At 41.0% G+C, this 26,209-nt stretch overlaps 1 protein-coding gene across 1 annotated transcript; it reads left to right on the plus strand.

Annotated features, from left to right (window-relative positions):
- The first annotated feature begins 2,971 nt into the window (after window positions 1-2,971).
- Window positions 2,972-24,309, plus strand: wnt2 (wingless-type MMTV integration site family member 2). Its single transcript, XM_074633640.1, has 6 exons — window positions 2,972-3,479; window positions 4,399-4,619; window positions 9,685-9,962; window positions 11,438-11,702; window positions 22,722-23,205; window positions 23,405-24,309. Exons 1-5 carry the CDS (start codon window positions 3,397-3,399, stop codon window positions 22,925-22,927), a joined length of 1,053 nt encoding a protein of 350 aa, XP_074489741.1. The 5' UTR covers window positions 2,972-3,396; the 3' UTR covers window positions 22,928-23,205; window positions 23,405-24,309.
- The last annotated feature ends 1,900 nt before the right edge of the window (window positions 24,310-26,209 follow it).

Raw genomic sequence — 26,209 nt, forward strand, 5'->3', positions numbered from 1 at the left:
AGCTTGCCCCACTTGCTAGCTCACAGCCGCCACTCTGCACTGCTCTCATACGGCGTTTACAGCTGAGAATGCCGTCCCGACCGATGGCACCTTCGCGGAAGCGTAGCACCCACCCTTCAGTTCCCCCCCAGTGTTAACACCGTTATCTTTGTCAGCACTTTTGCCGTTGTTTTCACTGTTAGCACAGCTTTACTACTTTACCACTTCCTTCCTGTTTTGATGCCAGTAAATGTGGTAGGGCTAGCTACCTAGCAAGCTGTTGGACTGTAAGAGAGCTACGAAGTCTGTCAGAGGGAAGGGGGGAATTCATATCTCATGTCATGTTAGTTTCATGTGGACAACTGTCTTTGAGAGAGAGACAACATGTTTTCATTAATCACATTTGATCGCCCAGTTGTGGAAAGGGAGGGTGAGCGGAGGAGTATTCAGTTGGTTGCAATCTGCAACCTCACAACTAGATGCCACTAAATCCTACACACTGTCCCTTCAAAGTCACAGACATGAGTGTATGGAGGATGGAACCTGCCAAAATTAAAAAAAATAAATCATAAAATGAATGAATGAATAAATAAATAACTCGATAAATAAATAAATGTAGGCCTTAACTAATTTATAAAATATGACACAAATTTATATTTCTGTTTTAATTTGCTTCTTTCTCTTCCCTTATTTATTTAATTAGTACGTCTGTTTAATTTTCCCTTTTTTATTTATTTTTAATGTATTGATTTATTATTGTATTTTACTTTTTTTTATTTGTTTTTGCATTTTTTTATTTCTTCATTCTTGCTACATTTAATGACATTTATTTATTGAGCAATTTATTTATTTATTTTTTATTTTGGCAGGTTCCGTCCTCCATAAGAGTGACATCGATCTGCTCATCTAACTCTGGAAAAGGAATCCAATAAGTGTATTTCCAAAAATGTTGAACTGAATTGTTTTTTCCTCCTTTTTAATCCAAATTTTTAAATCTGAGTGCTGTGACCCCTACCAATAATCATTTTAGCTACCACCCAAAAAAGTTCAAATTCAGTTGGGGGAACGTTTTTAAATCCAGAAATAGAAACTCAGATAATTGTTAGTCTTATTTGTGAGTTGTCAGCTCAACCCTTTAAGTGGATTTAGCTCAGGTGTTTCATACTTTATTTTGCATCTTTCACAAACTTTATCCAGGTAAATTAGAGTTTGTCTCTTCAGGCTATTGGTGATGTTAAATTGTCTTTCTCTTCATGAAACCAGTGACCAGCCATAATACGATTTGGTGCAGATCAAATTACTCCAATTAAGTTTGATTCCTATTACAGACTTATTACAGCTAACGCTGCTGCAACAACAAAGTTCAACGGGCTGAGAAGAGCAGAGAGAGAGAGAGCGTGCTCTAAATCTCCTTGTTGTTTTATGGTTTTCTTCCACGGGGATCATGGGGGGAAAAAATCCAATTTGGCCATTAATCTCATCTGGTCAGGGTCTCCTGGACTCTCCAGATCCACCCGGGCCAGATCAAAGATGGAGGAAATACCGTGTGACAGTGGTACAGATTTCCCCAAGAGACTTCAAAAAGACTGTGATAGATAATCCAATTGAAATGGACACATCACCTTTAGGTGCTGCTTTGGGAGAATCGGTGCGTAATTTCTCTTCTCCCTTTTTTTTTTTTTTCTTTTTTTAAACCATCATTCCTGAGTTATTAGTTGAACTGAGTGATGGTTTGTATAAGGCTGTAAAATAATTATGCGTCATGTTTTGGGGATCATAAATATTTGGCACATGTGCGTCAGTTGTGCATGGCAATGGGGAGTTTCTTTTTAGGCCTTAATGAGCAGAAAAGTGACCGAATATATAAGAAATAGGATAAATGAATGCACACAAACTGTATTTGGGTCTTTATGTAACGCGGGTGTATAGTTTGATGTCTAATTATTCATCATATCACGAAATAAAATACCACCATAACTCCTGAAAATTAAAGGGACTGTTTGTAACTTTTTACACGTATAAATTACCGGGTCGGTTTCCCATGCGCTACGCTGGCTACGCTGGCTACGCTGGCTACGCTGGCTACGCTGGCTACGCTGTTCAGACCATTCCAACACAAACTACACGGAAGCACCAAAACCACAAAGTTATATCTAGTGAAGCTTGTCTTGCAAAACAGTGTCAACGCTTCCTGCTCCAGCCCCCCGACCACGGCCAGAAGACACATCGGAGACCGTAGCTTTGGTCTCCAGTACCGGAGTCTCTGCTGTACTCTGCTCCGCTGCCTGCTTGCCTTCACTCAAGACACCGCTCGCATTTTCGCGCACGACTCGTTACTCACTGCGGAGCCCCGTCACTTCACCAGACACGGAAAACCTCTGTTGGTCTGGAGCAGTTATTTCTGCACAAACTTCCACTGTACATTCACTAGATATTCTCAGAGCTACGAAGTCTTCTGCAGTGTGTAGTGTGCGCGCATGCACGTGTAGAGGTGGAGCGAGACAGCGAGAACGCGCGCGGTGTGTGAGTGAAGGCAAGCAGGCAGCGGAGAACAGACTCCAGCCACACGCGAGCGCATGGGATCCTGACCCGGTAGATTTATACGTGTAAAAAGTTACAAACAGTCCCTTTAACGGCCAAAGGTGTCGCTGTTAACAAGCATTTCTGAAAGTTACAAACAGTCCCTTTAAAAGTCTTGTGCGCAAAATATATGGAACCCACGACATAATTCATGCGTAAAAGTCATTTTTTCCGGATTTCCATGCACCACAAAAAAAACCAATATCTCTATTATCTGCTCCATTCTGTCACCATCTAAGCTGGTTTGTGCGCTTTTCTGCTGACTGACATTGTCTGAGTGTGCTGGATGAATCCCCCCCCCACCACCACCCCTCCTCTCCGTCCCTGAACGCGTCGGTGCAGTCTGAGTGAAGAGCCCATCAGCCTGGTGGACCACATCTCATCTCCGAGCTGCAGAGCTCCAGGTCTGGACGCGGGCCAAACCTGTCTGGTGTCAAACCAGCCTGAACAGATACTCTCAGACATCTCATTTCTTCACCTCATTCCTGAGACGGGACTCTGCCCACCCCTTTGTGTAAAGCAATTTAAACCTGATAGCTCATCATCGCCACTGAAAATATTTGCTGGACTATCAGACAGTCGCTCTTTACTTTTTTTTTTTTTTTTTTCCCTCCTCCTCAGAAGCTCTTTGGCCACCGCGCACAACCCGAGCCGGTCATGGCTTTTACGCGCAAACCTCCGTCTCCGTCTCCGTCCTCCTCCTCCGACTGTCCTGTGATGATATATTCTTTAATCCAAGCTTGATTTTTTTGAGATTCAACAAGTTCTCTTAATAGTTTTTCTTTCACCTGAGGAAATGCTCCGTCCAGATCCATAAAGGACCGAAGTTTGGTTAATATGAACTTATTGCCAAGTGGAATATGTGTTTATTTATCTGTAGCAATCTGCTGGCTGACGGCCGAGGTCGATGCATCCTGGTGGTACGTACAGAGCATTGTGTTTTTACATCTTCATTTAAATGCAATTGCAAAAGCAAACTTGTTTTACTGTGCACGTTTTAACTAATGAATCTGTCTTCAGTAAATTTGTGATTTGTGTGTAATCATCTCCATAATTGTTTCCCTCCTCCATATGTAGGTCTAAATGTCTTAATTGAGTGAGAGATTGAGTGACTAAAATGGTTTTCATAACATTTTTTTTTTCTTCAAATACTGAAGTTGAAGACTGAATATTTTGACAGATAAGTTTACAGGATAAAGTGATTTGATATAATTTAATTTCTCTTTATTTGCTGTCTTTCGCTTTCTGGCAAAGGTTCTGTTTCCAAAAGTCCAAACTTGACACCGTCGGTGATACTGAGAGGCTGTTTTGACAGATAATTTTCCCTTAATTTCATTTTCCTCTTGCTGTTCTGGTCTCTTTTCTTTAATGGTTGAGGGGAAATCCCTGCATGCAGCCTGCAAGTGTTCAAATTCCCTGCACGTCTTTCATCACCTTGTTCTGCAGGTACATGGGAGTGTGGACTTGTTCGGGAGTGATTTCAACACAAGTTGCTCAAGAAAGACACTTGCTTTATTTCATTATCTTGTTCTCCCCTTTTCTATTTCTGCAGAAGTTAACTGTCTGACTTTCCTACAAAGCTTTAATTAATGTCTCTTCTATCCTGCAGCTATACCTGGATGTGCACACATATAGAGTTATTTGCACTTGTGTTGATGGAAAAGGTTCAACTGTATTTTAGATAATTGAGAGAACTCAGTGTCCACATTTTTTTTTTTACTAGTCTTTCATCCCTCTGTCCAGATGTTTTTGCACAATTTTTTTTTTTTCATTTTACACCTTTCCCTTCCACAATGTACTGTTCTGGCTCTCTCATCTGTCTGCTCCTGTGCTGTGCAGGTACATGGGCACCCTGGGCTCCCAGGTGATGTGCGACAACATCCCCGGTCTGGTGAACAAGCAGCGCCAGCTGTGCCGCCAGCACCCCAAAGTGATGCAGGCCATCGGGGCCGGGATGAAGGACTGGATCTCGGAGTGCCAGCACCAATTCCGCAACCACCGCTGGAACTGCAACACTACAGCCAGGGACCACAACCTGTTCGGACGCTTGCTGCTACGCAGTGAGTGGAGGACAACACTTAAATTACTTTAGCCTAAAAAAGTCAAATTAAAAAAAATAATTATTATGGAAAATTTTGGGCTGCAGGGAGAGACTGTTCTGTTGTTAATCTAGAGGATCTGAAATCGAACCTTCATGTCCTGCCTGCTGAAGTGTCCTTGAGCAAATCACTGAGCCTCAGTGGGACAGGCAAGAGAGAAATAAACGTTTAAACAGGTTGAGGGATTTAAAAAGGGATTCACATCATCCAAGGCTTATTTTTCCTGTAAGCTGTTATAGTTTACTTCATGTCCATCTTAAATACCTGCCTCACTTTGTGTCCATGAATTACGTCTGAAGACATCAGATGAAAGTTACATTAAATTAAGGCTATAAAATTATCCGTTCGTGTCTCTCTAGTCTTATTGTTGGAAAATTCATCTCTAAATGTACGATAAACTTTGATCAAAACTGAAGCTTTATTTGAAGATTATAAGATGTTGTTGTAGGAAAACACTAACAATCATTTGACTCAGTGTCATGAGTGTAACTTCTTAACTAGGGCTGCCACTTCTTAGTCGATTAGTCGACGATTCGCCCGTTTTGGTCTTAGTCGACTAAGATTTCTTTAGTTGATTTGTATTTTTTTATGCTTTTTTCATGCTGAATGACTTATTTCCAAGAAACTTATGAGCACATCTCTGGTAAACACAAGATTTAAAGTGCTGCTTTTGTATGATTCTTCGTGGACAAACTCAGTTTTACAGATCTGTCGATTAAATCAACTAATCGATTAGTAGACAAATTCATAGTCGAGTGTTGGTCGACTAATGCTGGGTACACACTACACGAGAATCGCTCGGAAGTCCATCCTGGCCACACCGATTTCAAATCGTAAATATTAAACATGTTCAATATTTACGATCGGGTATCCTGTTGTGTGTGGGGAACCCCGAGGACAGCCGATGACGCCGTCATGTGGGAAAGAACGATAATCAACTGAGAACCAAGCTGACTGAAGAACGAAGGACAACCAGCACCGTCATGGCGGCCGTGGCTAATGCATGAGCTAATACTAAACGTGAAGCATAAAGTAGTAGTAAGACGGAGCTCTGAAACGGAGGACTAAACTTGTTGATTTGTGGCAACAACACAAGTGTTTATTTACCGTGTCTCCATGACTTCATCCAGCCATCCTTTGTGAATTTCAGTACAAAGCAAAAACTAACATCGCTAATTCTTCCTGCCCGTCGTCCGCCATGTTTGTTTACTCTACAGTCATGTTTCTGAGTCGGGCCTCTTGTTGTTCATGAATGAATCTGTTAATGTGTGGTGTGCTGTTTTGGCCAAATAATTGCTCTCCACACACTATAGGAACAAAACTGTTAAATTTAACATAACATGTCGTTATGTGTGGCGTCTCTCTCATCTTCAACATCTGTTAAGATTTGAAAAATCGTTTAGTGCGGGCCAGCCTTAAGACTTTCTTTGGTTGAGGACAGCTCTATTCTTAACATATGATTATTGCATCAGTATATATCAGTATAATTTTAGCTATATTATGCTCACTCCTGCACCCCTTCAGTACGTACATAAAGCATCATATTCCTGATCTGATGACTTCAGGGGCCGTCAGGTGCCTTAAACGCTGCATGACTAAGAGTAGAAAGTCAGTGTCTGGATTTCCTGCAACAGTATCTGCTGGTTTGTGTTTCCAGGTCATTGTGTGCTGCTGGCACCTTTTTGGAATTGAATCCCTGCATGACCATGCGTGTTACAGCTCACCGATCTGTTTGCAGTAACAAACATGTTGCCTTTTAAACTTAACGCTGACAAATCTAAACAATCGGTTGGTTTTTCAAAGTATTGATTTACAGCAACACTGAGGCTTTCTGGGAAACTGATAGTTCCCTCGCAGATATGTTCTTCTTTTTTTTTTTCTCCACAGAGGTTGGATCGCATTCCAGCACTCGTCTCACTTTACAATTGTACATTTATCACGTCGTCAGTGCAGCCGACTGGTTTCTCCGTCAGTCTGTTCTTGTGTTGGGGGCTAACATGCGACTCAGTACTTAGTGTTGTAGTAATATTATGACTTCTGGAATGCAGAAAAGATTTACCAATGGAAGAATCCTTTTTTATCTTTTGTTCTTCTTAGTTATGTTCCACAATTGTGACTTATGTTACCAATTTTGAGCAGAATAGCCACCAAGTGCAACACTTTTGAAGTATTTGTATCTCATAACACAGTACATCAAGCAAAACATACAGTATTTCTCTATTTGATTAAACATCCAGTGAAATACTGGATTCATTTTTATTAAATGCTAAACTGACTTGTCAGATATTATAGATTATAGATATTACAGATGGGATATTGTCAGATTTAATAGCAGCTGCAATTGAAGAGCGCTCATCTGAAACAAAGGAAACAGATTTGCAGTTGCAGTCGAACTATCAAAGCTTGTACTATATATATTTTACTATATAAAGTACTATATCATTTCTTTCTTTAATTTTTTTTAATTATTATTTACCTGATTTATCAGAATCTGCAACAGTTTTGATAATTGATTTATCGTGCAAGCAAGACATTTATCAAGCAAAACTATAAATACCCAACATGATCTCTTGGAAGATGTTTAAATAGCACAACATTTTAAGGACATGATAACGCATTTTAGTCTCTTTGCGTGTCATTTAATGCCAGGTTGTTACCGTGAGACAGTCGCAGTTAGGTTTAGGCAACAAAACCACTCAGTTAGGTTTAGTAAAAAACATGGTTGAGCTTAAAATAAGTACTTAAACTAAGTAAAATACATACATAAAACAATGTAACATAAGTACGGAAAACACGTCACAAACATCAATAACGTAACATAATAACACATCGGTCTCCTGGTTAAAAGTCCTGTGTTTGTTGGACCTATCCACCTCCCATCCCACCACGATTTATTCTACGTCACTAGCTCTGAGCGTAGCATATACACACGGATGCGTTTGCATTGCAGTCAGTAGACTACATGGCGTACACATGATACGCCGAAAGCAACAAAGGCGTTATTATTGCACGCAAAATTACTTACAAATTACCGTGTCATTCATACGCAATTCGGTGAGCTGAAATACCATTAAAAACACTTGCCGGTTCCAACTCCTTGAATGTTTCTTTATTTGTATTTAATGTCTTTTAGGTTTTGGATTGTTGGTTGCACTTTGGGAAACTGTCAGGGTCATTTTTCATTATTTTATAAATGAAAAAAAAAATAATCCACATATTTTTTTAGATAATGACAATAATTAGTTTCAGGTTTACACACTTGATTATTTCAGTGTCAGTGGCATCAATAACTAATTTAAAAAAAGTTTATATTCGTATCAGTCTGATTCAGATTCATCATGATGTTTACGTTAGATCCACTTCAGCTACCGTCTCAGTTAGCTGATCACTCTCCACTCAGCTCGTTCAGATGAGAAATGGTGGACATTTAGACTTTTTTCCAAATAACAGTAATCCCACCACTTTCAAGATCCACGTCGGGTCATTAGCACTGTTTATCTTCTCTGATCACTTGCAGAAGAAGACACTTGATTTATTGAGTTTTTTTTCAAAGTCAGGAGAAGACACAGGGTGTAGTGGAAAATAAATGTTATGAAGAGTGTGACAAATGACTCCTCCCAGGCAGTAATGAGTTAGTAGCGTCAAGGATTTAAAATGATTAACGAGTATTAAGCCTGTGACAGATCTGGACAGAAGCATCCCATCAAATCAGACGCGTCACTGTGCGTCTCAGCAGCGAGAGAGTCGGTCTGTATCTCCTGTGAGGACGTGTTATAACAAGTCATAATCTTTTTTTTATTGCCGGTGGAGGATCATCAGGACGCGGCGGTCTGATGTTCCTCTCCCATGCCCTGAGATTTAACCCGCGAGGCGGATCCTTCGACTTAGTCCGTTTCATGTCCGGGGGCCTCTAATCAGCCGTGTGGTATTCGGACCTCCCAGCCGGGCCCCGGCCGTGTCACACAGCATTATCACGGCACATCGAGGCCCCGTCAGAAGCTCCTTATTGTCAATGTCAGTGGGCTAATTTCAAACAATTACACAGGAGTTTTTTCCTCTGTGGTGTCGTGTTCTCTCAGCGTTCTCCTCATTAACCTCGTTAGACACGCTCAACTTAGCTGCTGGACTGGACACTGAGATCACTGTATATGTGTGTGTGTTGTGTTTTTTTTAATACTAGTGCTGATACGATACCTTGAGTTTCAACATCTTTTTTTTTTGTATAGCTAAAACAATTTATGAATTAAAGAAAGATCCCTTTATCGCCAATGAAAATCAATATTCATTAGTTGCAGCTCTAAACATCATCATAAATCCACTTGCATGTCATGATGTTGTAGCGGTGGTTAGACACACTTTCTCTGCCTCAGCCTTTGATCTCTCTCAGATCTCTCATCAGTTACATGTGGAGGGAGATAAGATTTCCCCGTCAGGGTATTGCTGGTAAACGTTCGCTGTTTATCCATCTTGGAGGTAGATGAAGCGTTTTTATGTCATGCCTCACAGGAAATAAAAGCTTCCAGCAGGCAACAACAAACACGGGTCATACAGGTAGCAGCAGCGGCGGTGGCCAAACATGTTGAAGGTTCTCTCTGTTTGTCATCACAGATTAATGTTGCTGTCGTCAGCCAGCCTGTATTGGGAAACGCCAGATCTGTAACAGATAAAAAAAAAAAAGATCAAACTTTTGTGTTTGATTTGCATCTCACATCAGTGGAGTTTAATGATGTAGAGAAGCGTATCTTTGATTTTATCCTGAACTTTCAGTATTTGGACAAAGAATATTGTGTGTAGCTCTGTATTTTTTAGCCACGCTAGCAGCATAGCTCTGGTGCCGATCTGTGTTTTTACACTTGAGACTTGGACTAGAGTTTGACTTCTGTCCAAAACTCAAGACTTGAGCTCTGACTTGGACTAGATTAAATTAGCATGAAACGACACATGACATGAAAATCTAGAGTAGACTTGCCTTTTGTACCAGATGTGTGCTTCCTTCTTTACGACGTTTCATCCTCTCCCCCTCCAGGCAGCCGCGAGGTCGCCTTCATGTACGCCATCTCCTCGGCCGGCGTGGTCTACACTTTGGCACGCGCCTGCAGCCAAGGCGAGCTGGACTCCTGCTCCTGCGATCCCACAAAGAAGGGTTCGTCGCAGGACGCCAAGGGCTCTTTTGACTGGGGCGGCTGCAGTGACCACGTGGAGCACGCCATGCGCTTCAGCCAGGGCTTTGTGGACGCCAAGGAGAGGAAGGAGAGGGACGCCCGGGCGCTCATGAACTTGCACAACAACCGAGCCGGCAGGAAGGTGAGGAGGCACTGATCATCTGTAGGAATTACTTAAAGGAACAGTGTGTAACATTGAGGGGGATATAATATTAATAAGTATGTTTGAAAATAAGAATCGTTGTGTTTTCGTTAACTTAGAATGAGCCGTTTATATCTACATGGGGAGCGGGCCTCCATGTTGCTACAGTAGCCCAGAACGGACAAACCAACACCGGCTCTAGAGAGGGACGTTCACGTTTTCCCGTCGGCCACTGTAGTTCTCATACACGCTTGGCACACGGGAGAAGTTTCACTTGGTTGCAATCTGCCTTTAAAGGATTCAATTGACCAAATTTGTTTTGGAGATTTTATTCTGAAAAAAATAACAGTTAAAATCCTGAGTTGTACAAGAATGATAACAGTACAAATCTATACATGTTCACAGGGAAAAAAAAGGTTAAAAGTACAGCAGTATGTTTTCCAATAGTTTAACGACTGTAGGATTTTTGCTAGAAACTAAAACAGACACAAAAGTAGAAAACAAAAGAATGAAAACACTTGAAACAATCAGTTGCTTGTTCTGTATTCAAAATGTATTCTTACATGCAGTTGATGTTCAGATGTCATGGTCAAATGTATCTTTCAATCTGCATATTGGGAGGGAAAAAAGAGAAATCCTTTAGTCTCATTTACATTAATATTTATTTAAAACTCTCTCCAATCCGTATAATTACTGTATGTATGTGTGCAGTTCAAGAGCTGTTAGAACCCAAAATATTCACTCTTAAGAGCACAAATAAAAAATTAATCTGCAGTCTTTATTCCTAAACAACACATTCTTTGCAGATGTGTTAAATGTTAAATGTTAAATGTTAAATATTACGTCTTCTCACCTGACATAATTCAACTCTTAACCAGGCTGGGAGATGACAGATTCAAAGATGTACCTCCTGATTGGATTCTGGGAGAAACACTGGAAATTTGGTTATAAAAAGTTCAGATTTAAATTTTAAGTATTGGTATCACCCTTATAAACCAATCTTTATACAAAAAACTAAGCCACTATATAAAATTTTTCATTTTTAGACAGAGGAGAAACAGGGTGAAAAATCATGAAAATTTAGATTATTTGCATTACAGCTGCAACAATTAATCGATTAGTTGTCAACTATTAAATTAATCGTCAACGATTTTGTTAGTCGGTCTAAGTCAAAGTTCTCTGATTCCAGCTTCTTAAATGTGAATATTTTCTGGTTTCTTTCCTCCTTTATGACAGTAAACTGAATATTTTTGAGTTGTGGACAAAACAAGATATTTGAGGACGTCGTCTTGGGCTTTGAGAAACACTGATCGCCATTTTTTCACCATTTCTTGACATTTTATAGACCAAACAACAACTGTTCCTTTTGGTCTATTTTATGTTACAGTTCATCACTACAGTTTAATATATACTGTATAATGTATAATATAATAACAATCTTATCTGAAACTTACCTCCTGTTCTCTCCTCGCCAGGCGGTGAGGCGCTTCATGACTCTGGAGTGTAAATGTCACGGCGTCAGCGGGTCATGCAGCGTCCGCACCTGCTGGCTCGCCATGGCCGACTTCAGACGCACCGGCGACCACCTTCGCAAGAGGTACAACGGTGCCGTTCAGGTGGCCGTCAACCAGTACGGCACTGGGTTCACCGCCGCGCACGCACACTTCAAACGACCCAGCAAGAATGACCTGGTGTACTTCGAGGACTCGCCGGACTACTGCATACGGGACCACGAGTCAGGTCAGACACCCCCCCCGACCTTCACAGAACAGAGATAGTCACTGAGTACAGTTGTAACTTTAGATGCACTCAACTTTACAGTAAGCTAGTCAGGCAACATTTGGTTGAAAAGTTATTTTAAGTAGGTCCAAACTACATGTTGAAATATTTATAATTTAAATGCTCTTCAAATGCTTTTACGTAACCAAGACGTAAAAAAAAAAAATTCTATTTCCATCCAAATTTATCTCGTTTTAACTTCTGAGATCTTAAGTGGCTTTTGTTCTCTTTGTAAAGGTGTTATGAGCTACTTATCCATCCTACAGTAGACGACGGTCAGGAGTACCAGCACGGGAGCAAAGCAATGTACTGCTGTGGACGGGGGGCAGCAGCAAAACGTAATTTAGCCACCTAAAAAAAACAAAATCAGTTTAAGAATACGCTATATTTAGAGTATTTTCACAGCCCTTTCCGACAGGGAACTGAAGCCGTTGTCTATGCTCTCTTCAAAGCCACCAGACTCCGTTGAAAAAAACAGTAATTTTACCTAACAGAACACAGGAGTTGCTGGTCTACCGGTGCCTTGAGGGCTGTCTGACGGCGAGGTAAAGCTTTGAAAATATTCAAAATATAGCGTACACTTAAACTGTTTTTTTAGGTGTCTAAAATACGTTTAGCTGCTACCCCCTATCCACAGCAGTACGTTGCTTTGCTTCCGTGCTGGTAATCCTGACCGTCGTCTACTGTAGGTAATACTTTGACTATGGATAAGTACCTCATACAACCCCACTACAAAACACCCCGAACTATCCCTTTAAAGGAGAGGAGGGGTGTGAGGGTTATGCTCGATCACGAATGCTCGGTTGAAATACACAAACAAAATCTCCAGCAGGTTAAATGTTGTCAACATCTCAAACCTGTCAAATGTCTACTCTTGCTTTCAGTAGCAGAACTGGTTCCAATATGTTTTTTTTAATCATCTTCCAGTGTTTGTCTTGTGCCATATCGGTTCAGTGGGAGCCTGAAGTTGGTAGTTTAGAGTGTAGCTGGTGTTTTACATACTCAGCTCAGGTTGGCCAGTTATTCATAATTCGAGGGGACTTGAAGTAATTGGTTGTTACTCCTGTACGTCAGAGCATGTTTGCATAAAATTGAACATTTCTGGTCGGTGCCAGCATGTCTTTTTAGGTTCAGTTCACATTGAATGGCATGCTGTCATGTTTCTAGTGCGTAAACAGGGATTCATATCAGCAGATTTCTCTAAATGATGAATATGTTTTACATATTCATCATGGAGGCAGTGGGTTCAGCTTGTATTGACAGCATTCCTGCTACAGTCTGGGCTTTCTGTGTTCTGCAGAGTTGAGGAAGCTACTGTGAAAATATTATCCTGTTTTTATTGAGCTGTGTTTGTGTCAATCAAAATTCCAGCAGCTGTTCAACAACAGGATCGTAGTCGTCTGGTTCTTTCTGATGTTTTTGATAGCTTCCTGTATTTGAAAGTGATTAAACTCCTGAGTAGAGAAAGTCGATCTTGACGTGACTCTTCAGCTCCAGTGTCAGCCTGCCCTTCACGCTGTCTTACAGTCTCTCATCAGGAGTGACAGAATCGTTACAGCTTGAGGGCTGCACGTTCTTGCTAAGAATTAAACATCAGATTGTGATCTCTCTGAGGATAATTCTGTAGTTTTTTTTTTTTCTGTTGACTGATTAAATGAAACAGGAAACTCAACCTGAGGTTTCATTTGTAAGGCCAGAAGAAAGTCAAATATCGGAGCCCAGACGCTGCCGTGTCAAGACAAGACAGATAAGCAGTTAAATATATCTGACTGAGTGTGTTTGAGTGTGAACAGGACGGTGAGTGTGAGAACGAAAATGTTTGTGTTTGAAAACTGTGTGAGAGTAAGAGAAGTGTGTGTGTGTGTGTTTCAGACGAGGTGGATGCCTGTCAGGCAGCAGATGATCCGTGGCGATCGGGTGTCGGCCAGTTTAAGACCCATTACACACTTCTGTGGGCTGAAACCTTAGAGCACCACAGATCACTATAAATCACCTCCACTGGAAACACACACACACACACACGCCTGAGGGCACGATTGGACAGCAGAGAGAGGCATATTTCAGGGGCAGGTTGGATCACACAACACAATACAATAGTTTACAGTAGCGCTGTCCACGACCAAAGACATTCTTAGTCGTCTAGCCCTCATACGATTAATATATAACTAATCGATTCGTTTTATTCTGTAAAACTGCGATTCTCCACAAAGAATCGCACAAAAGCACCGCTTTAAATCTTGTGTTTACCAGAGATATGCTCAGAAAGTTTCTTCGAAATAAGTCATCCAGCAAGAAAAAAGCATAAAAAACTACTGAAGCGACAAAAGAAATCTTATTTTCAACTAATCGACTAAGAGGGGGCAGCCCTAGTTTACAGTGTGTCAAAGTGTCGAAGTCTTCTCCTTCCCAGGGTTATTATCGTAAACTAAAACAAAAATAAGCAGTGAAAAATATTGTTAGTAAACTGAAACTAAATAAAAACAATATCCTTTAAAAGGGGCTATTTGTAGGAATCAGAAATTGCTTGTTAACAGTGACACCTGTGGCCGTTAAGTCAACGACAGTCAGCGTCCTGTTGCTCGCGCTTGTGCTCGCACTACATAGATGCGAGCGAGCATCGGTCAAAACAGTGAGGCAACCGACACGAGACTGAACGTGATTGACAGCTAAAACCACAATATTACTATATATTTCACATGCTTGGCAGTAATTTTAGCTTACCAAACAAAGGTCCCACCATGAATCGACGGCCCGGCCGATGTTGATCCTAGTTTTCCCCCCGACATCACATTCCTGTTTTGCAAGACGGGCTTCACTAGATATAACTTTGTTGTTTTTTTTGTTCTACCGTGGAGTTTGTGTGGAATCTGAGTTGTGGTGGGGGCTGGTCATTTGTTGGCGTTAGCGGACTCCATTTCTAACCAAACGTTAGCTATCGTTGCACACTGTTAGCCCTGTAGCGGAGCTAAAAATAAAGGCACTCACGAGCGCGCATGACGTCACATCCGTTAGATTTTCCCGGAAAAAACGACCCACATTCTTCCCATTAAAAGCAGTCTACAGGCTGATAGAGGAAACCCAGAAAGTCGCGGAAGGTATCATTTTTTAGATAAGTTTACAACCTGTTCACACGATTAGAAAACATTTATACATGTAAAAACTTACTTTTAAGAAAAACTAAACTGAAAATCTAATTTAATTTCAGTTTTCTTTTAGCTCTAATATATCGTTACCGGGGGAAAAAAAGGAGACGGCATGAATTTCCGTCAACTCTGGTGACGTTGAACCACAGAAACTATATTAAATTTGGGCAGCTCACCAAAGAGAGTAGATTACCCTCACTCAAAAAATATTTATGCTTTTATTTTGTTATGTTTTCTTTTCAAAGTCTGCTTGGAAATGCAGTTGAAAGTGCAGGTTGATGAGAGAAAGTCTGCATTAAATGCTTAAACAATGTCCTATTTTCTTTGATTTCATGGTGCAACCTGAAACAAAACGGGGTGTTTTTGAAGTTGAAGTGATGGTTAAACACTTTGTCTAGCACTTTGCTGCACGTAGCGTTATTTTTCTTGCTCAAGGACACTTAGGAGTCAAAGGAAATGTTGGATGTTGCAGCGAATCAAACCTGGGATTTGTCTGTCATGGGACGGTGTCATGTACTCCGTGTGTGCAGTATAAGTTATCAGGCACCGTCATGGTTTTTTTAGGTGCTGAGAGAGTTTTATGACCTTAAAAGAGTCTTAACTTTAACCTGCTGTTTAACCTGACGCATGGTTTTAATTTAGAGCGCAGAACTGTTTCATGTTTCATGTCTGGAGATAAAAGCTACGAGAGCGTTTTCTAGTCTTTGAGTCTGGAAGTTAATTCTTGATCTTTGGGAGCTTTCGGCTGCTCAGGTGTTTTATTTCTATATATTTTAGTTATGTGTATCTTTTGGGTTGTGACAGTTTAGGTACAGACAGGAAATATGGAGAGAGAGGGAGAGGGTTACAACATGCAGCAAAGATCCCTAGCTGGATAGATATCTAACCATTAGACCACCAGGACGCCCGCTGAAGTTACCTACGCCGGGTCTATTAGCTGAAGAATAATTCAATTTGTGGAATGTTTTACTTTAATGTAAGACATTGATAAACTCGTGAGTTGAAACAGTCGATTAGTAGATAGACAGAAAATTAATCTGTAACTATTTTGATAATTTATTTTCGTTAAAGTCGTACTTTACTTCACATAAGAGAATAATAGCGGATGCAACAGCGACACATAGCGACGGAAGATCAAGACACTTTACACCCGCTGATACAACCTGTCTGCTGGAGGAATACAATGCAGAAAAAAAGTGCGTTATTTAGTAGTTTCAATCAACTTAAATTCTGAAGCGACACCACACGCAGCACAGTGGCTGCTACAATAACCCTCTTGGACGGGTGAACTGGGGACTCGGTTGTCTGTTGTGCTCCTACACTGCAGCTGGCGCACCGCTGCATGCGACCCTCTAATCTTGTCGGTTAACGGTGGATAATCGGTTAACGAGGGTTGGTTATCGGTTACATTTTTCTTTTCAAAATTAGCATCCCTAGTTGATACGTCTAAAAAACAAAGAGGCGCTAGTGTATATGGACTGGCAGGTGGCTAGGAAGACGTGGACAGTATGTCTTGTCCATTTTGCAGAGAGACTTGGAGGTAAGCTAGACACGTTTTACTATATCTATTGTACTTTGTTATCTTGATAGCTACGCCCTGATTGACTGATGTTGGGGAATCGGCTCGTGGCTCTGCTTCAACTGTGCGAGAGCCTCGTGGACGGCCAACCAAAATTTCTGATGGCCGGTTGGTAGGAGTTAATGGGTCCTCGGTCCCCCCCGTACACTGCACGTCAAACGACGCCCGACGAAGCTGACATTCGGTCCGACTCTAAAGTGAGTCGTTCGGCTCCAAATTCAGGCCAGAAACGAGCTAAAACCGTACAGTGTATGCCCAGTTTTAAAGTTAGCTATACGTAATGGATAAACAGTTGAAATAGTTAGCTAGCTTTCCTGCCTAAAATTAAGTCAATCTTAATATTTATGCAACAGAGCAGGCTTAATTTGATTAGTCTAACCTGACAATCTAAGACAAGTCAATACTAAGTTTATGCAACATTAAGCAAAATTGTCCCTAACCCAAAGTAATTGACGTCACTTTTTTCTTCAGTTTTGGTTATTGTAAAGTTGCTCTTTAGTGGCATTAAAAAAGTCTTAAGTCTAACTTGCCTTAAGCTGTTTAAGACGGGCATTCGTTTTCTATTTTTGGGAATTTTATAGACCGAGCATTAATCATTTAACTGACAAAATAATTTGCGATCATTAGCTTCATCCTCTCTACTGACAGTCTGGATCTCTAAATCCTACTGAAATCGTGTTAACCTCCTGATGGACCCCTGGAGGTCTCAGGGCCCCCTTTAGAGGACGAGTAGAGGCTTCACAGCAGACATGAAGGCTTTCTGTGGTGTGTACATGTAAGCAGGGTGAGGTAACACACACACACACACACACAGTGTTCGCCATGGGCCTCTCATGAGAACTTAACTCGCTGCCTCTCTAAAGACCGAGTCCTCTGGGACACACAGAGAGAGAGACAGGCATGTAAACTCACTGTACTGTACACTGAATCAGCCTCTCTCTCTTTTAGACACCCAAACATGAAGCGCAATCATTTTTTGAAACATACACTTTGAGTTATTCACGTCTTTCTCCCATCACACACACTGAAAAACCTCTCAAAGACATGCAAACTCACCCTCAATCATTCTGAATAACACACACACACACACACACACACACACACACACAGAGATAGCGAGACGGCCCCTCTGTGCCTCCTTAAAGTGTGAAATCAATTTCCCTCGGCCCCGGCGAGGCTCAGGTGCTAAACTCATCTCTCGGCGCCCCCTCATCTTAATTCAATAAGCAGACGCAGGGAGAGCGAGCGAAGGCTGTGAGGAAGACTACGGCCATGATGTCATCCCTCGCAGGGCGGCATACCGGCGGATGACGGGCGGGGGTGGAGGGTGGTTGGGGGGGGGGGGCTTCAAGTCATGCCCAGACATATTACCTGGCGAGGGAATGGTGCAGAGACACACACAGAGAGAGAGAGAGAGAGCGAAGCAGAATGTAAACACGAGCAAATTCCAGAACAATGTTCGAGATGGTACTTGAAGCCAGCGCATCATTTTTTCTAAACCTTTATTTATACAGGAGGAGTCAGCTGAACACACACATGTTCTTCTTCAGTCACACTTCTGCTGCTGCTTCACAGTCAGACAGTAACAGATAGTAACAGTCCTCCGCTGGCTCAACGGCTCAGACGTTTAATCACGTTTTTAGAATTCAAATTCAAACATCCATATGTACTACATACTCAGATATCGTTCAACATACTTTTGTGTGAGTAAACAGTAGTATGGATCTTTTCTGGCGCACTGAACTGTAATTACCACGTCACTTTCTGAGAGCCTCCTTGCCGGTTGCAGACGCGTAACCACGGTAACCCGTACCATCCTCATGTGACCAAACAAATGATTTGTGAAAATCATGAAGTCTGAACTCATTTTAAAAAATATATTACGCCTATAGCAAAGTTAAATCTCACACTTAAATTGAAGCGTTGTCCACGTTACAGAGCGGTTCACCTTTGTGTCGATGCCGGCGTCCAGTGTTTCCATACTGTAATATTTCATGATTCGCGTACTATTGGTTCCATACTAAGGTTTCGGACATTTAAAAAAATCTTCACCAGAAAAAAAGTTGTAATATTACTAGAATAACGTCATAACTTTACGAGAAAAAAAGTAATTTCCTCCTCCACTAAAGAGGCAATTTCCCCATCAGGTCCGTGTGGTTCTTTCTTCGGAATAAACGCAGTTTCTTGCACAATCTTTTCAAGGTCCATATACTGATGATAATGTGGTGCTGATGTGCCAAAAGATGAAGTATTTTGTTATTTGTGAAACTTATACTAAAGTATAACTTCACAAGATGCTCCATGTTCCTCATTTTCACACACGCTGCTCTATTTCCCCTCTAAAATAACACGTAAACATTATAATATTATGACTTTATTCTCGTAATGTTATGTCTTTATTCTCAAAATCTCAGATTAATTTATTTTTCCTTAATGTGGCCCTTATGCTCCGTTGTACCTAACAGCTGTCATCTAAAACACCACAGAAATCAGCAATCAATGCATCTGAATCAATGCAATGGAAATCGATATGTTACTGTTGCAGCTGATAATAATTGAATCCTACATTAAAAGCCCCGTAGGGGGAAAAAACAACAGCATTAGTGTGCACAGTTGAATAACTAATGTTCTCAAATAACTAAACAATATGAACACATGTTTACGGGCGTCAAATAATCATCTTAACGATCACATTTTGCCTGTTGAAAAATGTTGTTATCCTCGACGCCCCCCTAAACAAATGTTATTGTTTAATGTTGCGTTCTGGTAATTTGTGCCCATGAATTATTAATGTGACAACACAGTTTAATAATTCAACAGCAGTAATGAGTTTTTCTTCTCCGCAGCGGCACACGCCGGGCTCTGTAGAATCCAAACTATTTATCTCATTTACTTTTTTCTCGGCTTTTAATAAATTGGCTTTTTGCCAGCCCGGGGTCGCTCATCAAAACAATGACACGTCATAATTATAATCACACAGAGATAAGGGCGGCCTCTGGCCTCCAGAATCATGTCAGTGTTGTTTATGATATAATATAAAGAGTCACTATTTGTCTGAAAGGTGTTTTATTGTAGTTTAACTCGACATAACAAGCTTTGATTTCTTGTGATAAAAGAATAATTATCTGGACATGATAACCAAAACTGTCTTGTCATGATCTTTAGATAAAAAACATGAGATTCTGATGTTGTTATGATCTAAAGATTATCAGCAGACGTTCTCAGCTTGCCGCGATGTTGCTCGTATTTAATATCTTGAAACGTCATAAACAGAACTAAACTATTAGCTAATTCTAGTTGGTCAGGCGCAGTCCTCATTAAGAGATTCATGATTATTTCAGAAGCTAAAAGTTTATTTCTGTTTGCAACTCCAGTTTTCAGTAGACCTGCGATGACTAATCGATTAGTTGATCGATTGAAAAATAATCGCCAACTATTTTGATAGTTGTTTAATCGTTAAAGTAATTTCACATGCAAAAATAGCATTTCTGTTTTTATATAACATTAAACTGAATATCTTTGGGTTTTGGACCAACAAATCAAGACATTTAAAGACATCACCTTGGACTTTGAGAAACTGGGATTGACATCTTTCACTATTTCCTGATATATTTTATAGACAAAACGATTAATCCATTAATCTAGAAAACAGTCGGCAGATTAATCGTTATTAATAGTTGAGGCCTTAGTTTTTAGTTTTGCTGCTTAAATATCCCACGATATTTACTGCAGTGACATTACTACAATTTACTGTTACTGAAAGCAGCCTCTATAATCATTAAAGAAAACACTCATACATCAATACTGTACATCGTTTAAAAAGCCTACAGGGACTGGTAGAGGGGGAGTGAAATGTCTTTGCGGGGTGCGGGTCTCTAAATCGGAGTAAATAACTCATTCTGGCGGAGGATTTATGCGTACACGCAGATTCGGATAACGTCGGAGCCGATCCACACATCACTACTCTGCAGTATTAAAGGATAACTGCTGCATTTTTCAACCTGGATCCTATTTTCAGCCCGTTAAGCGGCTGGCGTCTGCAGCGCTCTCCTTCAATACTGGACCGATTTCAAAAAAGTGTTGTCCCCATTAGTCACACGAAATCAGGTCCAGATTGAAAAATACCAAAGTTACCTTTTACGATCTCGCTTCCACAATAGCACCTGTTATGCTGAAGTAATCTGCATCCTAAATGCTTCACTGGTTGCATCAACAAGCACTTTAACTTGTCACTATAAGGACATGAGCCATCTGGGTGCACTTCTGTATTTATTGTATTGTTGCTGTATTGAGGAGGTTGATGTGGTAATAAATGATTGACTCTTGAAGGTGTAGCTCAGCGCAGATACACACCTGAAAACATACTGTAGATACAGTGTGTGTGTGTGGGCGGCTGGAGATTTAGGAGACAGTGAACACTATCAGTGTGTGTGTGTGTGTGTGTGTGTGTGTGTGTGTGTGTGTGTGTGTCAGCGCTGGATGTCTCCTGTAAAATGAACAGCTGATGAAGAGTGGGAGTGCAGGCTGACGGCTCCTATCATCAATCTCTCATCTCTCCTTCATCTTCCTCTCCCCCTCCTCTGTCTCATCTCTACTGCACCGCCAGCATTATGCTGCGCTCCCATTGGCTCCCGATAACCAATAGAACTATTCCGATTGGCCACGTTGTGGTTTTTACGTACCGCCCAAGTCACATCCTCATTCCACGGTGGAGCGAACTTATGTCTTAAATCCTGAGTAAATTTCCCAGGATGCTTCTCACCTTTTGCAGCCTGGAGTAATTGTCCGTGTGGGTGTCGGAACGGCTCCATCAGTTAATCTCATTTTGGAAGGAAACTACTGAAATGTGTTTTTTGCATTTAGTGAATAAATGTGATGTTCATTCAGTGGGAAGTTAAATATCCTGCTGCTGCTGCAGGAAATGATTCAAGAAGCATTTAAGTTCCTCTGATCTCAAACTTTAGTGGGGGCACCATGTTTAGGAAGAAAAGGTTTAATGGTTCTCTATACCATCTTCAGAGCATTCATATATATTTTTTTACCATTGATTTGTGCGTGACCGTTTAACGACTTTTTCTTTTGGATAAATAAGGACTTTTATTTGACTTCTGGAATGAAATAAGTTGTTTTAAAAAAAACACAAAAAAAGCAGTATGGCAAAGTTTGAATTTATTAACTAGCATTTATTTATAATAATTTGCCAAATTTTAGGGGCAGTGCCTAAATTATATTCACGCCAGCAGCTGCTGTGGCACCTGTAAGATCTACATTAGCCGCCTCATCGTTAAACACCTCAAACTGGAAATCAACTCAACACTCAAGATTCAAGATTCAAGATTCAAGAGTTATATTTGCAATTTGCACCTAAGTACATTGGAACTCTGAGCAGTTTACACCGAGTCAAATTTAAGAAAGGAAAAAAAAGGTAGAAAAGGCACAAGGTAATTACAGTACAAAATAATTAGCACATTCAACTCAACACAATAAATAAATAAATTATTAAAATACAAAACGCTCTCAGTGTAGTCAATAAATAAACTAAACTACCCTCTGCATAGGAACGATACCCCCAGAATACAAATATACAGTATATATATATATGCTCCATGACCACTCTCAAAAATATTTAAAAAAAGAAATAATTCATATATAATTCCACAGTGGAAGGCAGCATGTTGCACAGCATTACAGTCCATTCAGTTCAGGTGTGCTGTGTGTCAGTAATGGTATGGAGGTGAGGTGAGGTGTGGGGTATTTGTGTCCCTCTTTAACGTCCTTTGCCACCAGTCTGATTGTAGCTGGGAAGAAGCTGTTGTGAAAGCAGAGGTGCTCTGTGAGTGGAGATGCTCTCCGGCCTGTGGTACCTCAGGTTGTGTCCTGATTCCCTCCACCTGAACAGAGAGTGAGCTGGGTGGTGTCTGTCCCTCAGGATGCTCTGTGCCCTCCTCCTGCAGCGCTGGGTGTATATCGTGTCCATGGAGGGGAGATTAGAGCCAATGATTCTTTCTCCAATTTTTATGACTCGCTGCAGCGATTTCCTCTCAGCCTGGGTAGCGTTCCCAAACCAGACCGTGATGCCGCTGGTGACACTATTAGATAAAAAGAAAATAACATTGGGTTTGAGTTTTTGAGATGCCCTACACATTTGATTTTGAGGTTTTTAGCAGGTCAATGATTATAGATAAATTATTATAAAGACAGAACAGATAAAACCCTTAAATCCTCACTGACCTTCTCTCTCTCTCTCTCTCTCTGCAGGGTCGACGGGGACGGGAGGGCGGGTCTGTAACCGGACGTCTCGCGGCGTGGACGGCTGCGAGGTGATGTGCTGCGGTCGAGGCTACGACACGTCGCGGGTCAGCCGGACCACCAAGTGCGAGTGCAAGTTCCACTGGTGCTGCGCCGTGCACTGCCGCGACTGCCACCAGCAGGTAGACGTGCACACCTGTAAGGGCCAGACGTGACTGAACACTACTGACCGTGTTAAACCAGCAGTTCTACTAGTGGTAAAAACCCACTGCTTCTGTACTGGGCTGCTGTCATCAAACTGTAAGTGACAATCAAAAAGGATATTCTGACTCCATGAATGCCACTCAGCCTTCATTCCCCCCCCCCCCGAGATCACCCGTCAATCAAACCGTAGCTAGTTGGGTTTGAGTATCTGTAGGTGGCGCTCTTCCATGATGTCTTTTTGCTGCTCATGCTGTTTATTCCAAACATAACAAGGGTCCATACACATTCTGTTCTGTTTGATTCAAACGTAGGTTAAGCTGATCAATGTGAACGCTGGCACTAGCTGAGTCAACGTTAGCTGTGCTAAGTTTGAAACAACTGAAAGGGTTAGTTTGGATGTTTTTGAAGCGGGGTTGATTATATACTCCTGTGTTCTGCCAGTTAAAATTACTGTTTTTGTGAATGAAGTCTGGTGGCTTTGAAGAGAGCGATAGGGGAACAGGAAAGGGCTGTCTGACAGCGAGGTTAAAGCGGCTGTCGTATTATATCGCCCTCTTCAAAGCCACCAGACTACATTCACAAAAACAGTAATTTTACGTCGCAGAACACAGGAGTTTCTGGTCTACCGCTGCATCCATCGGTTAGTTTGTTCGTGTTATTGTGTGACTTTCGGAGCTGAACTAACGTGGCGTCCGCAGCAGTACGTTGCTTAGCTTCCTGCCGGTACTCTCCTGTCTGCTTCTCCAAACTGGGAGCACGCCGACCGCCATCTAAGTTACTGTATGTAACGTTAATACTGTAAGGATGTATATATACTGTATATGTAGCAGCGTCATCATGCAGAAACCTACGTCAGGTCACGTGGGGAAAAAGTTTTTAGGAGGACTTGGGAAAATAGAATTTTCAACACATACGTACTTTGACCAAAATGTTAATGTTTGACTACATAAGGAACAGCACTGGGAAGATACAGAATGATATAAAAACTTCCAAAAACTCAAAAATAATGGACCCACTCTTTAAATGGTTTGGAGGTAAACTACCGCCCTGAGGACTGAGAAAAAATACACTGAAAATATATCTTAAGTTATATAATCTATTGTAGGAAGAGTTACGTTGTTCCCTGTGCAGTCAGAGAGTTTCAAGCTTTTTTGATAATGTGTAGGTACTTTACGCCCTGGGACTGAGAACGGACTGGTCTTTCATACCTGTGGGTGAAATCGTGGCTCTGCAGTCTGGATGACATCGTCTCGACCTCGGCGTTAATCCATTCAAATGTTTTCATTGTTGCTGTTAAAGGCCTCTAGATTAATGAACACAGTTAAGGATGCATTTCAAGTCGTACTTACATTTCAAGTTCCATGTCTGATGATAAAAAAAAAAAATGCTGCAAGATAATATTCTGTGCATGTAAAAACACTCACTCACTGTTAATTGTAGCTTTCCAAATCCAGCACACAATCACTAGTTAATCCTGAGATAGATAAGAAGACTGCAGCCTGAAAACACATTCAGTAAAACACCAGCTTGTCACCATCACAACCTGCAAACATCCATCTTTCTTCTCTTATTTCACTGGTTTTATTAACTCTCCAGTATCTGTCAAGTCCTGAAAAGATTACTGACACAAGAGTGTGTAACTAACTGGTTACCTGCACAGCTGTCCTCCCCATCTAAACACAAAAGCTCTACATTTGTTTTGCTTAACAGACTGTTTGTTCCAACGCTCTCTTTTAGTGTCTAAAATGTGCGTCCCACAGTAAAACCGGTCCGGCCTTTGTTTGTTTGTTTATGTAAATATGTGGTTGTGTAAATTAAAATCAGATGTATAGTGTATGAAACATTATCTGTAACCAATAAGCACATTTAACTAGATAACACACTTCACTTCCTCTGGCCGTGCGAGCCAATCACAGGACACAGGAAACGTGGCCACATTGCAAAATATGACTTTTGTTTTGTGTTGATGCCGTGTTCCCAGAGCTCAGCAAATAAACTGGGGTGATATTATTATTACTGTAAAAAACGCAAGTTTTAGCTCTTTACTTACAAATCATGTGTACTTGATGTAACGTTTTTGCCGATCGTTTTCAAAAGCTGCAAATGAACAGTGTGTAACATTTAGGGGGATTTATTGGCAGAAATGGAATATAATATTAATATTAGAGAGAGACACGCGACATCTCCTCTTTCCACCCTCCTTGATTAGGGTTAGGAAACAGTCATGGTTGACGTTAACTTCACTGACTAGCGACTCACAGGACTGATACCAACGAGTCACGTGACAAAATAAGTCAACGTTACTTTTAGTTTCACACGGGACATGAACTACTTTAGGAGCAACAGAAGTCAGACGGCGGCTGGCGGTACCACGGTTTAACACTCTGCGGCTCACGTTAACGCAGTTTCACAAGCGTGTCAGAGAACTACAGTGGCCTTAAGGCAACATGAAAGTCTCTCTAGAGCCTGTAGAAACGTGGTGGTGAAACATGGCGGACTACGTGAAGAAGACCCACTCCCTATGTAGATATAAACGGCTCATTCTAAGCTAACGAAAACACAATTCTTGATTTCAGGTGATTATACACTAAAGGAAACATCATTATGAATATTATATTCCATTTCTGCTAATAGATCAATGAAATGTTACACACTGTTTTCTATTAGTTTCTGTGTGTCATGAAAATCACTTAGCAAGCCGTTGAAACATGTTTGAGTTGCGTAATCGTATTTAGTGGACATCTAGTCTGCATTAGTTTGTCAAAATGACATTATCATTCCCTGGTAATGCAGTTAAAGATCAGATTGATTGAATACCTTTGACACAAATTAACACAGACTGTATGTTCTCTGTGATGGATTACACATTTCAAACAAGTTTCAAGAGGTTTTCATGTCTTAATGAAATGTAACTTTAGAAAAACTATGTTCAAGTTTCTAAAACTAAACTTGTTTTCCAAAAATTATCATCTACTATGAAAAGTATACATGTGGTGTAGTAAATGGGGATAAAAATCTAAAACCACTGGTCCTTAGAGGGATAGTTTTGGTGTTTTGAAGTGGGTTGTATGAGGTCCATAATCATCAGTGTGTTACCTACAGTAGATGACGGTCCCCGGTTTGGAGAAACAGACCGGAGTACCAGACACGGGATGCTGTGGACGGAGGCAGCAGCAAAACAGATTTTAGGGCGCTTTCACAAGCCAACATTTAGTCCGTTCAAATCGAACTCTGGTGCAGTAATCGTACTCTAGTGCGGACCAAAACAACTGGTCCGAAACCACATGAGAGAG

This window comes from Sebastes fasciatus, chromosome 4 (genome assembly GCF_043250625.1).
Source record: "Sebastes fasciatus isolate fSebFas1 chromosome 4, fSebFas1.pri, whole genome shotgun sequence".
In the NCBI taxonomy this organism is placed as follows: domain Eukaryota; kingdom Metazoa; phylum Chordata; class Actinopteri; order Perciformes; family Sebastidae; genus Sebastes; species Sebastes fasciatus.

Coding starts and splice junctions, on each gene's coding strand:
- wnt2 (XM_074633640.1), top strand. CDS start 3,397: ATGAACTTATTGCCAAGTGGAATATGTGTTTATTTATCTGTAGCAATC. Junction 9,963..11,437: donor ACAACCGAGCCGGCAGGAAG/GTGAGGAGGCAC, acceptor TCTCCTCGCCAG/GCGGTGAGGCGCTTCATGAC. Junction 11,703..22,721: donor CATACGGGACCACGAGTCAG/GTCAGACACCCC, acceptor CTCTCTCTGCAG/GGTCGACGGGGACGGGAGGG.